The sequence below is a fragment of the Abramis brama genome (genome assembly GCF_963993115.1).
Source record: "Abramis brama genome assembly, chromosome: 6".
NCBI classification, from domain to species: domain Eukaryota; kingdom Metazoa; phylum Chordata; class Actinopteri; order Cypriniformes; family Leuciscidae; genus Abramis; species Abramis brama.
This window is the reverse complement of record NC_139968.1, coordinates 45,912,089-45,938,209: the sequence shown is the minus strand read 5'-3', so window position 1 is coordinate 45,938,209 and position 26,121 is coordinate 45,912,089. Positions and strand designations below refer to the sequence as shown.

Below are 26,121 nucleotides of genomic sequence, written 5' to 3'. Positions count from 1 at the left end.
TGGTTGAGGCTGGTTAGACAAACTAATAGGAAAGAGAGGTGGCATCACACTTGAAAGTGCTGGAACTGAAAATAAGCTACTTAATGTGAGTTTTTGTATGACTGTGTAGAGCAGATGATTGACTGAAGCTCTTCCCACATTCCCACATTTTTCAAAAATTCTCAAAAGACTTGCTCTTCTCTGATTGGCCCGATGACCCAGATTGTTGTGATTGACAGTCCTCAGCGATTTTACACACTGTAAAGACAGTAACAATGGTGTCGATTTTACCATATCAATCCGAGCGCGAGTCCCATTGGAAAAAAAAGTGCATTATTATTAATCATAAAATCATCATCATCATCATCCATTTTTGCAATATGAAAAGCAGCAGTTTGGATGTTTCGCAAAAGAATTAGTTTTAGAACATCATGATAGTGAGTGAACGATGATTCTTGGGTGAACTGATACTTTATCTGATACAACACCGAATATTGTGCAAAGATAATTTTATTCACAGACCTTTTATATAATTTAAGAGATTTACCCTCATATTTTCATAAAAGAAACACATACATTTTTCAAGTTGACATCCTAATATCACTGACAGGGATTTAATTCACTTACTGTTAGGATGATAAAAGTTTGGACTACTTCCACCTGCTGCTAGGGGGAAAAAAATCACTTACACACACACAGAGAGAGAGAGAGAGAGAGAGAGAGAGAGAGAGAGAGAGAGAGAGAGAGAGAGAGAGATAACAGATAGTTTAGGCATTATAAATTAATTACAACAACATTTGTGCTGCAACTGAAAAGTTTGACTTCACAATGTTTGCAAAGACTAATTAGAACTGAGTACAGAACAGTGCTGAAGAACACAATCGTACCGGAGGAACCTTCTCATAGAAGAAGAATCTCGCCTCGCCTGAAATGTATGCGAGAGTAGCGCTGCAGTGAGAGGAGGAGTGAAAAAAGCGCAGGTAAGCCGGACAGTTCTCTCTTCTCGCAGTGGATCAGACACCTGCGAGATCAAAGACGGATATCGCGGGATTCACGCTCGTGCACAGTGTTGCTAATAAACTGGATGTAATTCAAGTTCTGTTGCTCTTATATGAAAATAAATAAAATGAACAAGACACCCAAAGTAGCCTACTTGTTATTTAATTCCATTCCAAATACATGTTTATAAGTATTTTTTTTTCTTTAATACAGACATATGTTTTTTTTTATTTTTTTTTTTACTTTTTTTATAAAAATTAAATTGCATAACCGAAAGAGATCGCACTGTCAGATAGTTTGGGAATATTCACACATACACATAAAACATGATATTAGAGTTTTACAATCAAACATTTTAAAAGAGAACAATACATCACGGTTGTTTAAACCAATGAGCATTAAGCTGTGTCGTCAGCAAGTCGTTTTCCATCATGCTTTTGATCAGCGCAGTCGGTGGAGAGCAACTGCGCTCGACTGCAGAATCCGACACGTGCGGCTTGCGCTCGCGAGAGATTTTTGACATATGTCAGCATGACATCAGAGCCAGGCTGACCGCACTCGGACACATTTCTAACCGGCATGCATCTCGCGCTGATCACCGGTGATCGGTTCTGCGCAGATTTTGCTCATCTCAAACAAGCCTATAGACTGTGCGGAAACGATCTCTGCACTGCTGTATACGCACCGCTCCTGGAACGGATCACCGGGCCGCATCCGCGTGCAGTGTGAAAGCTCATGGGTACGGGAAAAAATACGCACCTAATACGCACTGCAAACGGAGTATGTGTGAAAAGGGGCGTAACCCTGGATTTCCACCAACTGCGGAACGGCTGCGGATCGGCTCCGCTGCGTGTCAGCTCCGTGCTCCGCTGTCCTTCAATACCCACCAGGTCCGGATTTGTTGCGGAACGGCTGCGGCCATGACTAACAGCTGAAGTCACGAGGACCCTGGGACCCACGAGATCTCGTGAATTCACGTATTATCGCGCGATATATAAGTGCTGAATTGCCGCGGAGCTCTCCAGCATCCGGCAAAAATAGAAGTTCTGCGTATCTGCTCCGGAGGGCTGCGGATCGCCGGAGTCGGAACGCAGCCGTTCCGCAGTCAGTGAAAATACACACATTGACTTATAATGGAAACCTATTGACTCCGCCGCAGTTCCGGAGCGGATCCGCAGCCGTTACGCAGTTGGTGGAAATTAGGGGTACTCCAGTCAGACTGCGGATGTGTGTGGACGCACCATTCACTCTCCTCCCATGAGATTACACTAGGGACTCTTTTATGTATCTTTAAACTTTGAGTCGGATAATAAGAGTTTTTGGTTCTCATTTAACAACGGATATGTAAAAACATGAGGCTTATTAACAATGTTTTTAAACTAGTTTGTGTTTTATGTAAAATGTAACAGTTTTACAAACACTGTGTGAATGTCTGCTTTAGTTTTCTGTAAATTGCTGATTTTTTAACATCTTAAAATGTTAGAAAACAGGACTCTACTTGCCTAATATATTTTTAACACTAGCACTAGCTAATTCTTTTTGATAACTTTGCAATTTAAACATTTTTTCATTGTTGTTTTAACGTTTTAACATTTTACAAATGAATGAATGCTAAAAGACTGGTGTATTTTAACATTTAACTTTTATACCTTGTTTTAAAACTGATTTTGAACACTCCAAATGTAATGAAAGCACATCTCTCTCTTTTTAATAAAAAACACTGATCTCGACTCTGAATATGTCTTTATTATACATTTCTTTAAAAAAGTTTTAATATATATTGTTTTTGAATGTTTTTTTCATAATTTTTGAACAATTTTACATTGAACAAACAAAACACATATAATACATCTCTGCTACCGTGGGGGCTAGTGAGGGACCTTGGGACATTTTCCCACGGTACAGGGGTCACCCCATAAGTGGGAGGGCTATGTGTGGGAAAATTTCCCATGCTGTACATGTGTACATTCCGGAAGTGGGAAGGGGGCGGGGCTAGTCGTGTGACAGATGGTGCCCAATAACCTCTCTCTACTATAGTACACTACTCTACCTACACTACTATACTCTACTCTATTATACTCCACACTACTATACTCTATACTCTACTAAACTCTATACTCTACTAAACTCTACACTGGTAACCTCTCGAAAATGCAAACATAACAGAAACCTTTTTAAAACCAAACATAACAGAACATGAATCACAAAAAAATCTAACCCATGATAATATTGTGCAAAAACACATAAAATGTATTTCAACATTTACTCGTAGAGTCTGAAGCCTGCCGTAACTCATAGAAAGCTTAATTTATCTTAAGGGTTTTCTGAGTAACAAAGGCATAGAACACAAATAGTACAGATTACTAGATTTGCAATTGAAATCAACAAATTGTTGTGCATTAAGTGAAATAAAACGTGTTAGTTATGAAAACTGTTAGGTTAGACCTGAGCTATAGTTCAACTCTATTCAAATCTACTCCTGTAGAACTTCAACTCTAATCAAACACCTTCATCACGGTCTTCAGGATCACTTAACGAGCGTCAGGTGTAAGTGCAGGATTACGACTAAACTCTGGAGGACAGGAAGTGGATCTGAAGAGCCCTGATTAAGTGAATAAAGAAATACAGAAAACCCTTTACATATATACAACAAAAGACAAGAGCCATCTATCTGGCTCATCAATAATCTTTAAAACTGTTTCACATGACAAGACATGACAATTTTTTTTCCTCCTCATATAGTTGTTCAAGCCTCGCTTTGAGCTCCTGAACCTGCTGATCTTTTCTCACACTGAAATCATTCAGTTCTTTTTCTTGTTTTCTGGCTTTATCTTCATGTTTCTTCTTCATCTTCTCTATTTCCTCTTTATGTTTCTGTTTCATTTCATCACACTCTTTTTCTTCTCTTTCTATTATTTCTCTCTCCTCTCTTTCTCTTCTCCTGATCTCTTCTTCTTGCTCTTGTTTCAGATCTTCCATCATTTTCTCCCATCTCTTTCTCTTCTCCCTTCTTCTCTCTTCATCCTCTTGTTTTCTCCTCTCCCACTCCTCTTTCCTCTCTCGCTCCAGCTGCTCATAATCTCTTTTTATTTCGGTTTTCTTGGCTTCATATTCTCTTACTTTTTCTTCTCTCTCTCTTCTCAGTTTCTGTTTCTCCTCCTCTATCATCTGTTCTTCTTCTTCTCTCTCGGCTTCAAATCTCTCTCTCATTTTCTCCAGTTCTTCCTGTTTTTCTCTCAGTTGTTCCTCGTGTTTCTCTCTTTCCTCTTCCTCTCGTTCTTTCATCTGTCTTTTCTTCTCTTCCTCCCATTCTCTCTGCTGTCGTTTAATTCCCTCTTGAATCTCTAAATCTTCAGCCTCTTTTATTTTTCTCCTCCATTCTTCTCTCTCTTCCTCTTCTTGCTCATTCCTCGTTTGTTCCTCTAAATCTCTCTTTTTTATTTCCTCTTCCTGTTTTCTTCTTAACTCTGCCATGATGTGTTCCTGCTCAGTTTTCATCTTATCTTGATCTTGGTTATATTCTTCTTCTCTCATCCTATCTTCCTTTTCTCTTTCTTTTTGCTGTTTTTCATACTGTAATCTCTGATTTTCAATCTCTCTCTCCATCTCATCTATTGTTTGATCATATTCAGCTCTTCGCTGTTCTTCCTCTTTTGATCGTTTCTGATCCTCCATCTCTTGTTTTTTCTGCTCTGATTTTTCTTTCTCCTCAAACTCTTTCCTCAGTGTTTCCTCTAGTCTTCTGAACTTGTTCTCCAGCCTCACTCTCTCCTCATCTATCTTTTGTTTCTTCTTCTCCAGTCTCTTTCTTATGCGTTTGATTTCCGTCTTATACTTGTTTTCTAATTCTTCAACTTGATCCTGATTTTTTCTTTTATTCTCTTCTAGAATTTTCCTTCTCTTTTCAATGGAGATCGCTGCCTCCTCAAACATCTCATTAGTGAAGTATCGGCCCTCATTAGATGTCTTCACCTCTTCTATCATGTTTATCAGCTCAGTAACTTGCGTCCGGTCTTGTGTTTCTCTGTTGTTAAAAGCCAGGAATCTGTTTCCACATTCTCTGATCAGTTTCTTGAGTTCAGCATTTTTCTCTACATATTGTTTTATTGTTTGTCCTCTCAGAGCATCTCCTCTAGTGAAGAGAACAATGCTGAAATCTGCTGCATTGGAGCCAAAGATCATCTTTATCATGTCTAAAGTGTCTCTCTCCTCTTGGGTGATACTTCCCAAACTCAACACAACGATGAACACATGAGGTCCAGGTGCGGACAGTGAAACACTCTTCATCATTTCTGCCTGCACTTGTTCATATGTTTGTGAGGTGTCAAAGAGTCCTGGAGTATCAACAACAGCTACTGATTTACCATCAACTTTACCAACTCCCTTCTTACAAGTAGTGGTCACCAAACGTTTACTGGCTTTACTGTGAAACTCGTTGTTTCCAAGGATAGTGTTTCCTGAGGCACTCTTTCCATTTCCTCTCCTCCCAAACAACAAGATTCTCAAACATCCTGGATCTGATGGTGAATCTTCATCGTCTGAAAATTACAATAGAGTTTAGAGATTAATTATTATTATTAATTAATTATTATTAGTAGTATTATTATTAATATAATATTAATGTTAATATTAAGGCAGGATCATGGAGATGCAGTTGCTTATTTCTCTCTGGATTTCCTCATTAGTAAGTTCAGTATCAAACAGTCCTGGAGTGTCGATCACAGTAACGTGTCGGCCGCTGATTTCAGCTCTTTCTCTCTGACACTCTTTAGTAATAGACTTTTGACGTGTGTCTGACTATAATATTATTATTAATGAATAAATTAGATCGATTAGATAGATAGATTTTTGTGATTTGTTTTTTAAAATAAAATATCAAAAGGATAAACAATGCAGATTTATTTTCACAGCCATATTTATAATTCTGACCTTGAGGGTGTGTGTCTGTATTATGTGTTTCTTCTCTTCTTTGTCTTTCCTGTTGTTTCTGTTTGTTCCATTCCTCTCGTTCTCTCTTCATCTCCTCTCGTTCTCTCTTCATCTCCTCTTGTATCTTCCTCTCTTGATCCTCTATGTCTTTAATATCTCTTCTATATTGTTCTTCTCTTTCTATATATTCCTCTTCTCTTCTCTTTCTCTCTTCATCATGATTCTGTCTTTCTTTCTCCATCTTCATCTTCATTCTCTCCATCTCTTCTTCATGTATGAACTGAAGATCTTCTTTCTCTCTCAGTCTTCTTTCTCTCTCTCTTTTAAGTTTCTCATAATATTCATCCCATGTTTCCTTGTCTATTTTTCTCCTTCTCTCATCCTCCTCTTCTCTTCTCTTTCTTTCTTTATCTGGATTCTGTCTTTTTTCCTCCATCATCATCTTCAATCTCTCTTTCTCTCGATTATATTCATCCCTCATTGCCTGTTCTTTCTTTCTCCTTCTCTCATCCTCTTCTTCTCTTCTTTGTCTTTCCTGTTGTTTCTGTTTCTCCCATTCCTCTCGTTCTCTCTTCATCTCTTCTTGCATCTTCCTCTCTTCGTCCTCTCTTTCTTTAATGTCTCTTTTATACTGTTCTTCTCTCTTTCTAAACAATTCTTCTCTCTTTCTAAACTCTTCTTCTCTTGTCTTCCTCTCTTTGTACTGATTCTGTATTTCTTCCTCCATCATCATCTTCCATCTCTCTTTCTCTTGATTATATTCATCCCTCATCGCCTGTTCATTCTTTCTCCTTTGCTCATCCTCTTCTTCTCTTCTTTGTCTTTCCTGTTGTTTCTGTTTCTCCCATTCCTCTCGTTCTCTCTTCATCTCTTCTTGCATCTTCCTCTCTTCGTCCTCTCTTTCTTTAATGTCTCTTTTATAATGTTCTTCTCTCTTTCTAAACTCCTCTTCTCTTGTCTTCCTCTCTTTGTAATGATTCTGTATTTCTTCCTCCATCATCATCTTCATGCTCTTTTTCTCTTCTTTGTGTTTGTTCATCAGTTCTTCTTTCTCTCTGTTCAGTTGCTCCACTCTTTCTGTCTGAATCTTCATCTGTTGTTCTTGTATTTCTCTTTCCATCTCTCTGAACATCTTACATGAGTAGTAACTCTCTCCGTTTTCTTTCACCATGTCGTCTATCTTCTGCAGTAGATCACACACCTGTGTTCGGTCTCCAGTCTGATTATTATTGAACACATGGAATCTGTTTCCACACGCTTCAATGAGGTTTCTGATCACAGATCCAGGTTTTTCAAGCCACTGTTCAACAGTTTTGTTCTTCAGATCGTCTCCTCTGGTGAAGAGCACCATGGTGTACATTAAAGATTTCTCACCAAACATCTCTTGGATGATCTTCACTGATTTTTCCTCCTCTTGAGTGAATCGTTGTGCTAAAGTGAGCACAATGATGAACACATGTGGTCCAGGCAGGACCATGGAGATGCAGTTTGTGATTTCTCTATGGATTTCTTCATTACTGGATTTAGTATCAAACAGTCCCGGAGTGTCGATCACAGTAACGTGTCGGCCGTTGATTTCAGCTCTTTCTCTCTGACACTCTTTAGTGATAGACTTTTGAGATGTGTCTGATATAAATGCTTCTCTTCCTAAGATGGTGTTTCCAGTTGCACTCTTCCCAACTCCAGTTTTTCCCAGCAGCACAATCCTCAGATCATCTTCTCTTTCTCTGGAATCTAAAGATAGATCAAATAAAAATATATTTAATATAACAATATATTGCATTTCAAGAAGATTGTCAATCATCAACATCATCAGAGAATATTGCGTATAATTTATACTGAAGCATCAAATGCTAAACATAGTAATTTTTCTGAACTCTGCATATAATTTTATAGTTTTGTCTCACTAATCAAATTAATCCATGCAGATTTTCTGATCATTACCTTTTGACTGAAACCACGTCTCTAATGAATGGATTTTTGTCTTTGTCTTAATTTCCTCAAATGTCTGCAGTTTTTCCATCTGTACATCCAACAATGTCTCTGAGGAGAAACAAACACCACTATTTGCCTCAATCATCTGCTCTAGTTTCTCCATTAACATGGACACTTGTGTGTCGGGTTTAATGAAACGATGTCGTCCTCCAAAACTCTCAATGACAGACTGTGTTTCTTCATTCAGTTCTGCTGTCCTGTCTTCTGAATTCTGGCATATGAGGATCATGGTGTGTTTGTTGATTCTTGAGCTGAATATCTTCTGGATCTTCTCCATTTCTGCTCTGTCTTCATTATTAAGTGGAGCATCAGGAATAATGAGGATGAACACATGAACTCCAGGATCACAGAGAGACACACAGCGGAGCGTCTGACGCATCACTTCCTCCTCTGAGATCTCAGTGTTGAACAGAGCTGGAAGCTCCACCAGAGACACCAGACGTCCATGAAGCTCCACGTCTCTCCTCACACACCCTGAGCTGAGCGCTGATCTTCTGTCTCCCTGGTTCAGGATCAGGTTTGATATGAAGGATTTTAATCTTCTGTCACTCCCACACAGAACCAGATTCAGCTTCACACCCTCTGGAACTGCCACAGGAACAAACTAGGTTAACATTTGTGGTTTTAACTTAAAAGTAATGCTGCATTCACATCATGTCAGAATAACTGAACTCTGGCTACAAGAAGTCTTTACAAGCTGTGATTCTTGCCATAGAGGCTGTTACTAATAAGGATGTAATGGTTCCCGGAAAAATATCAAACCGTACCGTTCTCTACACCTCTCCATTCAACACACATTTTCGCCGCAGTTGATCTCAAATCTGACGAACTATAATATGCTTTGTTGAAAAAAAAAAGCGTAAAACAAAGTTCTGTTAATGTATGTTTAAATTGTCGATGGATATGCTTTGCATGCATTTTACAATGGAGTAGATGTCCAATCAACTGTTAGGATGTAAATCTGTTGCTCACATCACAGTTCCTCACGTATTGGTGTGTTGCAGTTAGGGCTGCACAATTAATCGAATTTGTAATCGCGATTACGATTACGGATGCCACCATTACGTAATTGTTCAAAGCCGCGATTACAAAAAAAAAGAGAAGCCGCTTACATTATTCTGCGTGGTGTGTTCCTACCCAGCACAACAGGAACTACCAGAAGCTGAAATAAAAAGTCTCTCACCTCAGAAAAACGGACTTTCCTGTTCTCTCATTCTCAGCCGCTATACTGCAGTAACACGCACTCTTCAATTGCACGCGCAAATGCGGCGGAGCGCGCTGTAGGCCTATATCGCTTCACTATATAAAGTGCAAAAGAAACTACAACTTACGTTTTATATTATTAAAAAAAACAAGTTGTCCAGATTCAGTATCTGTGGTCAGATGATGTTGTCAGGCTATATCAGTGTCATTATTCTATCATTATTTTCATAACTTGTAACGAAATAAAGTCTTGCATCGTACTGTGCTGGTCTCGTAGCGTGCACTCTTTAATTGCACGCGCAAATGTGCCGGTGCGCGTTTATCACTTCACTAAAGCGCAAAAGAAATACGAGCATGCAACATCGTAAATTAGTAAATCACGAAATAAAAGTAAATAAATTACGTTATTGGTTCGTCATGTGTGTTGCATGCAGGTATGATGTTCATTCTATTTATCAGGAGCAGTTTCCATGTTTCTTTACCAGTTCTTGTAATATTGTGTATCACCATGGTAGCCTAACTGTTATTTGTTTCCATAACAAAATGCCACTTACTGGTTATTTTGTATATTTTTATATGACTGTGGTGGTTATACCATGTGGTTATATGACATACCAAGATTGTATTAACAAAAACTAGTTTGGGACTGCTATATAGCTTAACCTCGTAGTGCCTACTGTTTATTTATCAGTATTAGTCATATTCTTACAATCTTTTTGTATGTTAAGTAAAGGGGGACAGTACTTGTGTGTCAACAATTTTTGTGTAAACAAATGTATTTAAAGTTTGCACTTAAAGTGACAGCAGCCTAATATTCCTGTTTTTAATGTTACTCAAACTACTGTAAAACTGTTACGAATCAAGCCTCTGTGGTTCCTCCCGCTCACCACCAGAGAGTTCCCTCACCTGAGTATTGACTCTCTTTCCCTGGATTTCACATAATCCCCGTACCTGGTCATTACAAAGACCTAACTAAAAAACATGAAAGCACTGTTTATTTTATTTGTATTTTTGCTCTATTGAATTTATTTGTGCTCTTGCTTGTCGTTTGATTATTTGTTTTTATTTTCTTTATTTGTATTTGACAGTAATCCCTTTTTACCAGAACATACAGAAGCACATACCAAACTGTACCTTAACCATGACCCTAAAACCGTGATACACACCGGTACTAAAGACTTACAATTGCAGGGTGCCTTAATTTGCTTCGGGCCCTTTTACTTTTCTTTTTTTGTTGTTGTTATTTTGAAATTGTAAATTATGGAAATAAAAAAAATCTTCCTTAAAATATCAAAAAAAAAAAGTGTAATCTTTAACTTTTGGAAATCAGATCATCTTTTACCCTGCTATTGACAGGAACAGATATTGTGACATGGTGTGCCCAAACTTTTGCATGCTACTGTAAGTATTTGCACACTAACACAATTTCTGTTGCTTTGATTCAGTAGTCCAGCACACTGAGTTTTGAATCTCAGTGGTATTAGTGGTGTATATACAGTAGCAAGCCAATTACTACTACATAACGTGATGGAAAACAAAAAGTACAGCTTAAGTAATATCAAGCTCTTCGGGTGCTCAGAGTTGAAGTTTGGGATCCCTGACATGTATCCCACTGACCTTACATTTACATTTATGGACATTTACAAACATAAAAAGAAGAAAGCAGGAGCTACTTAAGTAAGTTACTGAAGGCTGAAATACACTACACGACTTTTACAATCTGAACGGATTTTAAAACACTAGGCATCATACACTTGCCGACTTTGTAAATGGTTACATAGGAAAAACTGGGCATCATACACTAAACAACTGAGGATAATACACTACACGATTTTCTATGAAATCTTGCACTGAGTTTCGGCAACTGGCATCAACTCGTCCAGAAAGTTGTGTAGTTTATCCCATCCTTCAGAGTCTGGTGATGTGTAGGATCTTAGACTTTACCCAGTCAATAGTTGCAAAAGATTTAACAGTTTATTCAGAAATATAAATGAATCCACTCACCCAGTGTCTTGATCTTCTCCTGTAACTCTTTTATTTCATTATCTCTCGCACTCAGTTTCTCCTCTAGTTCATCTCTGACTCTCTTCTCTTGAGCTCTCATATACATCTGAAGTGAATAGGGTTCAGTCTTCATGTTCTCTATACAATCCAGAATCTTTGAGATCTGTCCGGAGTTTCTATCATCCTTTAACCCCATCACACTGTACCAACTCCCATAGAGACTCACGATGCTCTGAGATTCTGTGGATGCTACAAAATCTGCCACACTTCGGTCAACAGTGAGTTCAGTAGTGAAAAGCACCATGAAGTGCTCATTAGAGTAAAATATTCTCTTAATCTTCTCCATTTCTGCTTTGTCTTCATTAGTCAGTGAATCGACAGGAGTAACGAGGATGAAATGATGAACTCCAGGATCACAGAGAGACACACAGTTGAGAGTCTCCCGCATAACTTCCTCCTCTGAGAGCCGAGTGAGAGCTGGAAGCTCTATTACAGTAATCTGCCATCCATGAATCTTCTCTTCTTTCTTCACACACTCTTTACTCATCTCGTTCTGAGGTTTACTTGTTTTCCCTCGAAATATTCTAGACACTGAGGTCTTGAGTGTTGTATTATATCCACACAGCACAATGTTCAGCTTTGCTTTTCCAGAAGTAATCACTGAAACAATATTTAGAGACACAGATTACTCAGTTTAGCTTTGGTAACAAATGTACACTTATTAAACAACAACAAAATATTATATAAAACTTAGATTTTTATACATTGTTTTATCTACTGAAAGCTTCCTTGCAATAGTTTACTGACTTACTGTCTGGGTGAATCTACTCTCTATGTATGGATGATGGATCTATGACATGTACACTCACACCCACAGCCTTTAAAGCAATAGTTCACTTAAAACATCTCCTAATGTCTTGACCTCGCCCTCTTGTCATCTCATTCCTTCATTTGCCCTCACGGTCATTACCCTCCCTATTTATTCTCTGTCCTGTGCCAGATTGTTGTCTAATGCTCCCAGTGTCTCAAGCCTTGCCATGCCTGTATGATAGAGCTGAGGCACATTTAGTTCAGGACATGCAGTATAAGGAGACATTGGTTCACGAAGTTCAAATATCCCAATCCCACCTCTTCATCCCAAAACTTTTCTGTCACATTAAACTGTCCTGAAAATAAAGGCTGTCAACTGACCTAATAAATCTGACCTTTACTGTAAGAATTACTTCCCACTTTTGCTGTATAGAAAAGAATCACCTGGATCTTCCATCTCAAGTTTGTTTTCCAGAGGAAAGAAATCATATCCATGTTTGCAAAGAAATAAAACTGTATTATCAGAATGATCATGTTTGGGTGAACAGTGACAGTCAAACTGTGTTCAGCTGAATACTCTGTCTTTCTGTCTGTGTCTGATACTTTATTTTAAAGTTTTTTTTTAATGTACAAAACGTTTAGAAGCTTTTCAACCAAAGCAAAACATTTTACTAAAAATAATAAGTAACTGTTACAGTGCAGAAGAGGCAGAAAATGACAAGGTGAAAAATGAGAAGCACTACTGTATGACTGTTAACTATCAAAGGACAAAAAATGTTTAGTTTCTTAGAGGTATTATCCAGAAAAAAGACTTTAACAAACCTCCTCCATCACCTCCTGTTTTTGTGCTCTGATAGAGTTTTCCACTCCCTTTGTGATCAGACTTCTGTGGATCTTCCACTGATGATCCACCATCTTCATCCTCATACATGTTACAGACGAGAAATTCTTCATGTTCTTCCTGGAGCATCTCCTCTATCCTTCTGATCATCTCAGAGCGCCATCCTGCGTTTCTGGCATTAAACTGAAGATGCCTTCCAGTTCCTCCACACTCCTTTATTAAATTATGAATAGCGTTATTCACAGTCTTATAAACCATGAATGTGGGTGTCTCTTCATCAGTAGTCAGCACTATAGTGTGTTTAATGGCCTTCTCACTGAAGAGGTTCAGCACAGTTTTCACTCTGTTTCTGTCCTCCTCTCTGAAGTCTTTACACTGCAGGACGAGTAAGATCACATGAGGTCCTGGAGCAGACCGAGACACACACTCTCTCACTCTCTGTGTGATCTGATGCTGTGTGAGATGTGGCTGGAGCAGGCGTGTGTTGATGACTGTGATGTGTCTCTTCTCCACCGTTCCACTGATTATCACACTGTGCTGCTGTGAATAAGATGAAGGAGCTTCACTGTGAAACTCTTCTGTTCCCAGTATAGTGTTTCCCACTTGGCTGTTTTCATTCTTTCCTAGCATAACAATCCTCAGATCTCTCACTGAAAAAGAGCACACACACACACACACACACACATCTGGTTCACTATCTTTGTGGGGATTTTCCATAGACTTAATGGTTTTTATACTGTACAAACTGTATATTCTGTCCCCTTACACTAACCCTACCCCTAAACCTGCCCATAACACACATTCACACACACACACACACACACACACACACACACACACACACACACACACACACACACACACACACACACTCTAACCTGACCCCTAAACCTGCCCATAACACACATTCTCACACACACACACTAACCCGACCCCTAAACCCGCCCATCACACACAACTTTCTGCATTTTTACATTTTGAAAAAAACTCATTCTGTATGATTTATAAGCTTGTTTCCTCATGGGGACCTCAATTTAGGTCACACACACACACACACACACACACACACACACACACACACACACACACATACACAACTAGATGTACCGCATGGTGGTACAAAATATGACCGCCGCTCAGGCCTGCACTGGCTTTCCACAAAAATAAATGACGTGGAGCAATTTGGCTGTATTGCGTGTTTATGTATATAAGTTGTATATTTTAAAAGACTGTCTGGAGTATTCCTGTGGATCATGGATAATTTAGAGTTTTGTAATTATTTGCCATTACTATTTAAGTTTTATATCAAAAGTCATTAGTTTAGACACTTAACATCCATAATGTGAAAACGTCACATCCATAACAGTGGTTAACAGTAAAAAGCGACTGAAGTGCCCTTGAGCAAGGCACCTAACCCCTCACTGCTCCCCGAGCGCCGCTGTTGTTGCAGGCAGCTCACTTCGCCGAGATTAGTGTGTGCTTCACCTCACTGTGTGTTCACTGTGTGCTGAGTGTGTTTCACTAATTCAAGGATTGGGATAAATGCAGAGACCAAATTTCCCTCACGGGATCAAAATAGTATATATACTTATACTTATACATACTAAGTATGAAAAATCTGTGATTTTTTTTTCAAAGGACCCTCCCATTCAATTTCTACAAACCTCTACCAAACGGTTGAGGTGCCTGTTGATGGTAAAAGTCAGTTATCTGACTTTGGCATGGGTTTGTTGTGTTTTACTGAAATAAAAAAAAAAATTCCCCAAAAAAGTGGTTTTATCTTGTAGCCCTGGTCCCAGAGTTTTAAAAAAACAATGTTAACAAAATTAAACTCATTCCCACTGTACCTAGTAGAATACTTAAGTAAATGTCCCATTGAAATTAATGGGATTTTATGGATTTAGGTGAAGAAAGTGTACACGTAATACATTTTGGTCTGTACCATGAAGAGAAAACTGATTCAACTATATTAACTATATATTTTCTGAAAGCGTAGACTCTCAGGATGTGATCTAACATGGCATGAAACATGTCCCACCCACCTTATTAGTATACTGCCCAAGCATAACACATTGGGTATTGGTAAATCGGGTATATGGCTGATACCTAAAAAAAGTAGTAGTATGTGCATGTCTGTCTGTGTGTGTATGTGTGTGTGTTTGTGTATGTGTGTGTCTGTGTGTGTGTGCGTCTGTGCGTGTATGTATGCGTGCGTACATGTGTGTGCGCGTGTGTGTTTGTGTGTGTGTGTCTGTGCGTGTGGATGTCAGTGTGTATGCTTGCGTTTGTTTGTATTCCTGCATGTGTGTGTGTGTGACAGTATCATACTAAACCAGCAACCCTTCGCTCAACAGCACCATTTACAGGCCGATGAGTGTACAGTCACTAAATGTGCACATAAATGAATTTATTTTATACCCCCCCATGGATGAAATTCTACGAAACTTAGCATACCCCCAGAGGATGTCAAGTTAATCATACACATGAAATATGGTGCAGTTCTGAACATCTCAACTGAAGATAGGGGTGATTAAAGCAGAATAATATTGCATTTTCATTTTTTATGGGAAGGGGCGCAAATCACAAGTGAGTGATTATGGGCTATGTTGATGTGGGCCCTTAAGACCAACATACCATAAAAATGTCTTCATCCTCGGTGCCACGGTTCAGGTAGTTATTTAGGAAAAACTGCATTTTTTGGGTTTCAGGGGGCCCAGTGCGGGGGGGGGGGGAGTGGCCCCTGGGGACCAAACGAAATTTTTCCGTAAAAGTCTAGTCGGGCTACATGCCCACCAAATTTCATGTTCCCCGGTGTTTCGGTGTCCCTGGTATCGTTGACGAAAAATTCAGTAGATGACGAAAAAAAAAAAAAAAAAAACTTTGACAATCCCTATATGACCGCTTTCGCTAGCTATGCTAGCGGCGGTCATAATAAGCTTGCTACGATACTCTGTGTTACACGTGTTCAGCCGTAACACCGGGTACATCACTTGCCCACCATGGCACTGCTCCCCAACGTCTTTTTAATTTTTTTTCTGCATGAAAATCCTTTCCGCAGCAGGAGTCAGATCTCAATCATCACGAGAGTGAGGAGCTGACTGACGAGACCATGGCAGGAGATCTGGTTTCAATGCGAAATCTAAAAGCACTTATTTGGCAATATTTTGGATTTAAATACAATGCTAATACTGAGCCTGCAAATGGTTAGTTGTTTTTTTCTAGTTGTGTTTTTATTAGTGTTTTTATTCACTTTGGTACTATTTTTACAGTAAGATGTGCATTTTCAAAACTCTTAGTACAAAAATCCAAACTGATGCATCTCTGGCTCTGTTTACTGCTGGTATTAAGATGCGTTTTGGTCGATCGGATCTCAAGTAGACGAGACAGACACATTTCTATTTACACCTGGTGTTTTAATCTGTCTCTTTTGTCTACTTTCAACCACTTCTGTCCAATATTCTTTGAGTCAGGGCCGGCCTGAGGGCATAAGCGAACTGCTTCAATCGAGTTTTTTTTTTTTTTTTTTACATATTAAATAACTTAAACAAGTGACATAAATGAATGAATGAATAATTCAAGACAAGAACATTCTGATTTCATGATCAATATACCTGCCTACAACTGCTGCTGTGTCTGCCAGTGTTTGAGTCATGCACATAACCTCGCGTGCATAGACAATTTGTGCGCAAAGTCACGGTGATATTAAGCCATGTCACAAAAATTTGATTTGCCTCACATGATTGACATTTAAATCAATGATTTATCCTTTAAATTGAATGATATTCAGAACAGAACAAGAATAAAAAAATAACTATAAACAAGCCGAAATGAAATAATTTAAAGCGAAAGTGAAAGTAAGCGGCGTTGGGCTCACGTATCTCTCTCATTAGAATCAAAATGTTTCAACATTCTGTAACGGATGACAGACCAGGATGTAAATGCAATAACGCTCTTTATTAGAACAGCACCAATGGTCAGACAATTACTCAGATGGTCACAACTCAGCGGGAACAGACGGGCGAACACAAACGCTGATGGAATGGTGGTGCAGGGACCTCGGTGGACAACAGGTGACGGTGCTCAGACCCAGTGAGTAATCCCTTGGTGATGGTGCTTGGTGATCCAGTGAAGAGTGCAGAGAGTCCCAGAGAAGAACACGACGAAGACACGGGGAATCCAATCCGACACGGGGAACACAGGAACAGGCACGGAAAACACACTGGGAAACCACAACGATCTGACAACATGAGACACCAGTTACAGACTATAAATAAGGACAGACAATTGAAACCAGCTGGCGCTACTAATCACTGATGATCAGTGACCACGCCCACAGACACACATACACACACACAACAGCACGCAAGACGAGAGAGAGACAATGAATTCGTAAACCGTGACAGTACCCCCTCCCCTAGGAACGCCTCCTGGCGTTCCCCGACGGACTTACCTGTCGATTGTAATCATCGATAAGGAAGTGATCCAGAATGTCTCTAGCAGGAACCCAACTTCTCTTCTCCGGACCATAACCTTCCCAGTCCACCAGGTACTGAAATCCGCGTCCCCTCCTTCTCGAGTCCAGAATACGATTAACCGAATATGTTGGTTCCCCTCATCTACGAGGCGCAGTGGGGGGGACACCGGAACTGGCGGATTAATGCGTGCATGAAACACAGGTTTGATCTTAGACACATGGAAGGCGGGATGAATTCTCCTGTACGCAGGAGGAAGTTTGAGTCGGACTGCCACCGGACTAATGATCTAGGTGACAGGAAATGGGCCAATAAATTTGGGAGCAAGTTTGTTAGATACGGATCGGAGAGGAATATTCTTAGTAGAAAGCCACACTTTTTGACCAACGACGTATACGGGAGGCTTCGACTGGTGGCGATCGGCCTTAGCCTTGGTGCGCGCTCCCACTTGGAGAAAAGTCTCACGGGCTCTAGTCCAAGTGTGACGACACCTCTCGACGAAGGCGTGAGCGGAGGGGACCGCGACTTCGGATTCCGTACTGGCAAAAACTGGTGGCTGGTAACCTAAACTACATTCAAACGGAGTAAGGCCCATGGATGACACTGGTAACGAATTGTGGGCGTACTCCACCATCGAAAGTTGTTGGCTCCAGAAGGAAGGATTCTTGGAAACCAAACATCGCAACACTCTCTCCAGATCTTGGTTGGCTCTCTCCGTTTGACCATTGCTTTGGGGATGAAACCCCGAAGAAAGACTGACAGTCACCCCCAGTAACTTACAAAACTCTTGCCAAAATTTGGACACAAATTGGGGTCCCCTGTCGGAAACCACGTCTATCGGGAGGCCATGTAAGCGAAAGACGTGATCTACGACCATTACCGCTGTCTCCTTGGCTGAGGGTAATTTGGGCAAGGGAATAAAATGAGCCGCCTTTGAGAACCGGTCCACGACAGTCAAAACGACAGTCTTGCCCTGGGAGGGCGGGAGGGCGGTAATAAAATCTAGCGCAATGTGGGACCAGGGTCTCGAAGGGATAGACAGCGGTTGGAGTAGACCATCCGGGGGTCGATTGGAAGTCTTGCCAGTGGCACAAACCGAGCAAGCCAAAACAAAACTGCGGATGTCGCGAGCCATTAATGGCCACCAGAATCGTTGCTTAACCAAAAAACTGGTGCGATTGACACCTGGATGATACGCTATGCTGGAACAATGACCCCACTGAATGACGTCGGACCGATACTCCTCTGGCACAAACAACCGATTCGGTGGGCAGTCGGGCGGAGGCGTTACCCCTTCTAAGGCCTTTATGACCTTCGATTCAACCTCCCATCTGAGAGTGGAGACTACTAACGTCTCGGGTAAAATACACTCGGGAGTGGACGGGCATTTGGATTGGTCAAAAATACGAGATAAAGAATCGGGTTTGATGTTCTTGGAACCTGGGCGGTACGAAAGAGAAAAGTCAAAACGTCCGAAAAAAAGTGCCCACCGAGCCTGCCTAGAGTTGAGTCTTTTAGCGGTTCTGATATATTCTTGGTTCTTGTGATCGGTCCAAACGATAAAAGGTACCCCTGAACCTTCTAACCAGTGACGCCATTCCTCCAGCGCTAACTTGACTGCCAACAATTCTCTGTTACCAATGTCGTAATTACACTCGGCAGATGATAAACGATGAGAAAAAAACGCGCAAGGATGCATCTTGTCGTCTGTGGAAGAATGTTGGGAAAGAACTGCTCCTACCCCCACCTCTGACGCGTCGACCTCCACCACGAACTGACGTGATGGATTAGGGGCAACGAGGATGGGAGCCGAAACGAATCGGCTTTTGAGTTTGGCGAATACAGCTTCCGCTGTATCGGACCACCTGAACGTCGTTCTGGGTGAGGTCTAGGCGGTCAGAGGTGCGGCTAGTTGGCTAAAGTTGCGAATAAAACGCCGATAGAAATTGGCAAACCCCAGAAACCTCTGTAGGGCCTTACGGGAATCCGGGCTTGGCCAATCTATCACAGCCTTAACCTTGTCAGGATCCATACGCACTCCCTCAGACGAGATGATGTAACCTAGAAAAGAAACAGACTGTGCATGAAAAACGCATTTCTCCGCCTTGACAAAAAGCCCATTCTCTAGCAACCTCTGAAGCACTCGCCGGACGTGCTGCACGTGTTCCTGGAGAGAAGATGAAAAAATCAATATGTCATCCAGGTAGACATATATGAATCGGTCAACCATATCTCTCAGCACGTCATTGACGAGTGCCTGGAAGACCGCTGGGGAGTTGGACAGCCCGAACGGCATGACCAAGTATTCAAAGTGCCCCCTAGGGGTATTGAACGCAGTCTTCCATTCATCACCCTTCCTTATGCGAACCAAATGATAAGCGTTACGTAAGTCCAATTTTGTGAAGATGGATGCTCCCTGTAATCACTCGAAGGCTAAAGACATCAACGGCAAAGGATAAGTATTCTTTACCGTGATGTTGTTCAACCCTCGGTAATCAATACACGGTCGCAGAGACCCATCCTTCTTCCCCACAAAAAAGAACCCCGCCCCCGCTGGAGATGAGGAAGGTCTGATAAATTTGGATGCTAGAGAATCAGAAATATATTTCTCCATAGCCTCCCTCTCTGGAACAGAAAGTGAATATAACTTGCCCTTAGGCGGAGACTCACCTGGCACTAAGTCTATGGCACAGTCATAGGGACGATGTGGAGGAAGAGAAGCAGCACGAGACTTACTGAACACTTCACTCAGGTCCTGGTACTCCTCGAGCACGTTAGACCAATCGACTCTGGGGTTATGTTGTGACAACCAAGGATGACCGAGTACGACAGGTGCGAGGGGGGTGAGTTCATGAGGAAAAAGGTTATTGTCTCTGTGTGGTTGCCAGAAGTGATGAGAGTGATGGGTTCAGTAGAGTGTGAAATGCCAGGAAGTATTTGTCCATTGAGAGCCTTGACAGAAATCTTGTACGATAGAGGGGAAACAGGAATGTGAAGACGGTGAGCCAGTTCTGAGTCCATAAAATTACCCTCTGCCCCCGAATCCAGTAAAGCCTTGGTGTCGTGTGTGTGGGTTGGCCATCTTAGTCTTACCGGAAGGAGAGTAGATGATGATGGTGAAGATGAGGTCTTCTCGGCGGAGATCCCATCCGATAGTAGACTCATAGTTACTACCGGGCTTGATCCTTTTACCGGGCATGAGTGGATGAAGTGACCCGCCTTCCCGCAGTACAGACACAGTCCTTGGGATCTCCACCGTTCTCTCTCCTCCCGGGAAAGCCGAGTTCTACCCACCTGCATGGGCTCGGGATCACAAACGTGGCTGACCGTGTCCAGGTAGTTGGAGCGCAGGGTCTCCGTGCCGCGAGACGGAAGGTTCAGTTGTAAGTGACCCATTCTGTTCAGCCGAGCATCAACTTGTAACGCCAGTTCAATAAGTCCATTGAGACTGCGAGGAAGGTCCAGCATATAAATCTCCCTCTGGACATGATCAGCCAACCCATGCAGGAATCTATCCCACTGCGCCTCCTTGTTCCAACGGCACTCTGCAGCCAGGGTGCGGAACCGGATGGAATACTCCGACACCGAGCCGTTACCTTGGCAGAGATCGGCGAGTAGTCTGGCCGCCTCCCTACCCACCACCGCACAATCGAAAACCCTTCTCAACTCCTCGGAGAGTGCCTGGAACGAGGCGCAGCATGGATCTTGATTCTCCCACACCGCCGTTCCCCAGAGAGCCGCTCTGCCAGACAGCAACGTCAGAACAAATGCCACCTTGGTCTGTTCTTGATTGAACGTCGATGACTGTAATGAAAAGTGTATAGAACATCGAGTCAAAAATGCTCTGCAAAACTCCGGTTCACCTGCATATCCCTCTGGTGTCAGCAGTCTCGGTTCACACAGCTGTTGCGGCTCTGGTGGTGTGGGCTGAACGGGCAGTGTGGGTGGCGCAGTGGGAATTCTTAGTTGTTGAAGCTGTTGGGTGAGCTCGGACACCTGCGTCACCAGCGCTTGGATCGCACGTCCCGTGTTGGAGATGCTTTCCTTTTGAGTGTCCATTCTCGCGATGCTTCGAGCCGCAAACTCGTCCCACGTCGTAGCACCTGCTACATCCATAATGGTCAGATCGTTCTGTAACGGATGACAGACCAGGATGTAAATGCAATAACGCTCTTTATTAGAACAGCATCAATGGTCAGACAATTACTCAGATGGTCACAACTCAGCGGGAACAGACGGGCGAACACAAACGCTGATGGAATGGTGGTGCAGGGACCTCGGTGGACAACAGGTGACGGTGCTCAGACCCAGTGAGTAATCCCTTGGTGATGGTGCTTGGTGATCCAGTGAAGAGTGCAGAGAGTCCAGAGAAGAACACGACGAAGACACGGGGAATCCAATCAGACACGGGGAACACAGGAACAGGCACGGAAAAAACACTGCGAAAACAACACCGACCTGACAACATGAGACACCAGTTACAGACTATAAATAAGGACAGACAATTGAAACCAGCTGGCGCTACTGATCACTGATGATCAGTGACCACGCCCACAGACACACATACACACACACAACAGCATGCAAGACAATGAATTTGTAAACCGTGACACATTCGCAATGTATTTGGATGGTAAACTGGATGGCTTTGTACTTCACTCACGTTCCAATATTGACGGAAAAAATCATCCTCTTCACACGCGCAAAAATGTGCTGTGCAAAAAAAAAATCACAGTGGAGCAGAGCTTACTGTGAATGTACGTATTGTACTACTGACTATTTAAACAGAGCAGTGTAATTTTTATATGTTAGGTTGACTATTTTATTATTATATTTTGTTACAGCTATCATGAACAGGCTGCGATGTCAAGATTGCAATGCTGGAATATGTTGTGTGTGTGTGTGTGTGTGTGTGTGAGGCGCGGGCTCGATCGAACAGTGGAAACATAAAAACATACTCCATCATGTTCATACAAGACATTCAAACTGCAAAGTGTTGCAAAACGTTGGAGGATATTTTGCAAATAATGTATTTAATATGTTTTGTGACAGTTTGTTTTCAGAAGTTTCGAAGAGGTAGTAAAAGAGTTAAGAAAAAGTTACAACTTTTTTATTTAAGTATCTATTTTTTATTAAGTATTTATATTGTATTAATACATAACCTCATTGTCATTATAGCGTGACATTTGTGTCAATAATCGTCAAACAGGTGACTCCGCGTGGTGGGAGGGGGCCACCAAATCAAATTCTGCTTAGGGCCCCCAAAAGGCTCGGGCCGGCACTGATTCGAGGGGAGGGTCTATCGGGCTGTGCCAGAGTTCATTTTCATCTGTACTTCTGAACCAGCTGTTCAATTTCTGCTGTTATTACTCTTTTTTTGCACATACTAATAAGGTATTAATAAGGTGTGTACAGAGTTTGTTTTTTTAATACCACCGTTGTCTTAGGTTGTGTGTGTGTGTGTGTGTGTGTAGATCGTGGCTAAACTAGCAGAATGAAAGTGTCAAAATCCAGATGAATCAAATAAGATCGACTCAGAAACGAGTCAGTGAATGCATGAGTGTCACCGGATCCACAAATCTTATTTGTTGCATGCACAAATTCTGACCTACATCAAGGATTTTTTCAAAATCGAAGTTTAGTATTTACAACTATGTCTCTATTTGTACAAAATGCTGCAAATTCATGTAATTCTGGATTTTGCTCACTCAACTTATTACTAAAAAGTATTTGTTTAAATGTAGTAATGCACATATAGATAGTTGTTCACACATTAAAGCTGCTCTAAGCGATGTCACGCGTTTTTTAGGCCGAAACATTTTTTGTCACATACAGCAAACATCTCCTCACCAGGGCTGGACTGGTAATCTGGCATACCGGGCAAATGCCCCGTGGGCCGACATGCTTTTTGGGCTGATAGGCCTACATCTCATACTTTTTTTTTTTTTTTTTTTTTTTAAACGGCCCATAAAACTCGTACATCGGCGGCCCATTCGTTTTGTTTTGTTTAATTGACGGCACTGGGTTAGTGCCGGTGTAATGCATTGGTCAAAAAAAAGTAAGCGTTAGTTTTTTTTTTCACTGACAGACCGGCCCATGAAACGCGTAGATCAGCGGCCCATTGGTTGTTTTCTTGATTGACACTGTGCTGGCCCAATCACAGCTTTAAAAACCTCCCCCTTTGGGCTTTGAGTGAGCGTGCAGTGTCAAGTGTGTATCTGTCAAAATAGTCTGAGAGATGGAGAAGTGACGCAAGGAATGTGCAGAGAAATAGCGTGTAATAGAAATAGCAGACGCTGTAAAATGTGTCACAATATATATGTTTTCTGCAGCAGCATGACCTTCATCAGCTCCAGTGGCTGATGAGGAGGATAGTATTAGTGAGTGAGGAGGATCAGGAGAGAGATGAGAAAGTGTAACGTTAGAGTCCGCGCGCGGTAAGCAGAACTACTTTCAAAAACACTTTGGCTATGAGTGTAGGAACCCATTACCCAGTTACGCATTATTTCCACATCTGCATAGTTGACGAGTTGACTGCATAGTTTTACAGAAATTTACTAGAAGTTTAATGAGACGCGTTTTTATCCATGTTTTCCGCCAAAATAAAAGCTTGATGCAGTTTCCGTCAAAATAAAAGATCATGTGCTGATCTCTTTCAAGTTTAGAAATTAGTACAAAACTAATTATGAAAGTTTTCTTTATTTTTCAGTGCATTTGTTTTACAATATATGGCTATTAGGCTACTGTCATGAGATTAATATTATAACTATTATTATGTAGTAGTGTAATATAGACAGATTTTTTCTTTGTTATATTTGCACACTGAATATGGGTTGGAGCTTTTAATTTTGAACCCTCAAACTGCACCAGATTGATGAATTTAACATTAAAATGCACAAAATTTTCTTAGGGGGAGCATGCCCCCAAACCCCCATAGAAAGCCACCACACCCACCACAGTTTTAACAAAATTCCTGTGAAAAACACTGGTATTGCTATGCCAATGCAGCTTATAGCTTGTTTTTTGGATGCATCGCTGTGTATTAATAAATGACAATTTTGTACTTTTTTCATCTGTTAACTCTCACTCGTTTATACTCACTCATTACATGGCATTAGTGGGTTTAATGAATAGGAGTTGAACAAAAACATATTTAAGGGCGTGGAAAGATGGGTGGTGTTTATGATCATATATAGTGGGCCAGTCTGGGCCAAAATGCCAGGGTCGATTTTCTGTCCCAGTCCAGCCCTGCTCCTCACTATCCGCTAGCTGCCTGTCCCCTGAACACACTATAAAAAGAACGCAGTCTCTGTAGACACCACAGGCTCCACAAATGGCAACAAAAACAAACTGGGCTCACCCGCACCACGAAACACAACAAACTTTTCCAGCCAATAACCGACAAGAAGGATTTGGGTGTGGGGTTTGGGGGGTTAGTGCGCGGATGGGGGGGGGGACAAGTATTGTCAAACCGTTTTGTTTGACAATACTTTAAACATCAACAAGAAGTGACGTCATCCAACATCACCTACAGCGCCTTTAATAATCAGCACCAGGCCTATTCATCATTTCAGTTGCTTGTGTGTGGGTTGTGAAGTGCTTGAAAACCGTGAAAAGAAAGTCTCAAAATCCAAATGAATCAAATGATATCGACTCAGAAAAGACGTAAATGAATGAACGCGTGTCACCTGATCCACAAATGCACATCTTCTTTGTTGCATGTGCAAATTATGATGCGCTTATACAAAAGAAAACATTTGTATTCACAAATCAGTCTCTATTTGTACAAATTGCTGCACATTCATTTAATTATCATTTCTCTGTGCCATTATCGTTATAGTTGTGGTGTGATCTCTGCTATTCTTTAATATTGAGAACAATTTTTAGAACTATATCGTTATCGTTATCTTTATAGTTATTGTCTTTGGTGTGAACGGGCCTTTATCCATAATGTTTCATTAAAGGGACACATACAAGTATCAAGTTGACACATCTTAATATCACTGCTAGTGATTTAATTCACTTACTGTTAGGAGGATCAGAGATTGAACTTCTTCTACCTGCTGCTGGAAAAACACACACACACACACACACACACACACACACACACACACAGAGGTCTTTAATCCATCAACAATTACACACTTAATAATAATAATAATAATAATTCATTACATTTATATAGCGCTTTTCTCGGCACTCAAAGCGCTTTACATAGAGGGGGGGAATCTCCTCAACCACCACCAATGTGCAGCATCCACCTGGATGATGCGACGGCAGCCATATTGCGCCAGAACGCCCACCACACACCAGCTTACTGGTGGAGAGGAGACAGTGATGAAGCCAATCAGTATATGGGGATGATTAGGAGGCCATGATGGACAGAGGCCAAGGGGCAAATTTGGCCAGGATGCCGGGGTTACACCCCTACTCTTTCGAAAGACATCCTGGGATTTTTAATGACCACAGAGAGTCAGGACCTCGGTTTTACGTCTCATCCGAAGGACGGTGCTCTTTGACAGTATAGTGTCCCCATCACTACACTGGGGTGTTAGGTCCCACACAGACCACAGGGTGAGCGCTCCCTGCTGGCCTCACTAACACCTCTTCCAGCAGCAACCTGGTTTTCTCAGGAGGTCTCCCATCCAGGTACTAACCAGGCTCAGCCCTGCTTAGCTTCAGTGGGCAACCAGTCTTGGGCTACAGGGTGACATGGCTGCTGTCAAACACAATCATTAACACAATCATTCAAAAATTTATTATGTCACCAATTAAATGATAGTCATCTCATCTTCACAAACAAACCACTATTTATATGCCATTTCTACATAAATTCAACCATGTTTCCTGTGGTTAAAAAAAAAAAAAAAGTATATATATATATATATA

At 41.3% G+C, this 26,121-nt stretch overlaps 1 protein-coding gene across 2 annotated transcripts; it reads right to left on the bottom strand.

Annotated features, from left to right (window-relative positions):
• Positions 1-2,711: 2,711 nt before the first annotated feature.
• On the bottom strand, positions 2,712-25,289 carry LOC311085317 (uncharacterized protein). 2 transcript variants are annotated; one of them, XM_084117786.1, is made up of 6 exons: positions 25,260-25,289; positions 12,742-13,410; positions 11,110-11,769; positions 7,852-8,490; positions 5,908-7,641; positions 2,712-5,516 (listed from the first exon to the last, which is right to left on the bottom strand). In XM_084117786.1, coding segments are annotated over exons 1-6 (5,541 nt in total). In that variant the 5' UTR covers positions 25,261-25,289; the 3' UTR covers positions 2,712-3,678. The 2 variants fall into 2 exon arrangements, with proteins under 2 accessions (XP_083973912.1, XP_083973913.1); XM_084117787.1 differs by lacking the exons at positions 12,742-13,410; positions 25,260-25,289 and adding an exon at positions 11,921-11,928.
• Positions 25,290-26,121: the final 832 nt, after the last annotated feature.

What these genes read in the sequence shown, in the direction of transcription:
- LOC311085317 (XM_084117786.1), bottom strand. An exon ending in GACGTGGTTTCAGTCAAAAG is followed by an intron (nt 7,642 to 7,851) that starts GTAATGATCAGA and finishes ATCTATCTTTAG; the next exon opens with ATTCCAGAGAAAGAGAAGAT. An exon ending in TACAGACACACACCCTCAAG is followed by an intron (nt 5,517 to 5,907) that starts GTCAGAATTATA and finishes TGTAATTTTCAG; the next exon opens with ACGATGAAGATTCACCATCA.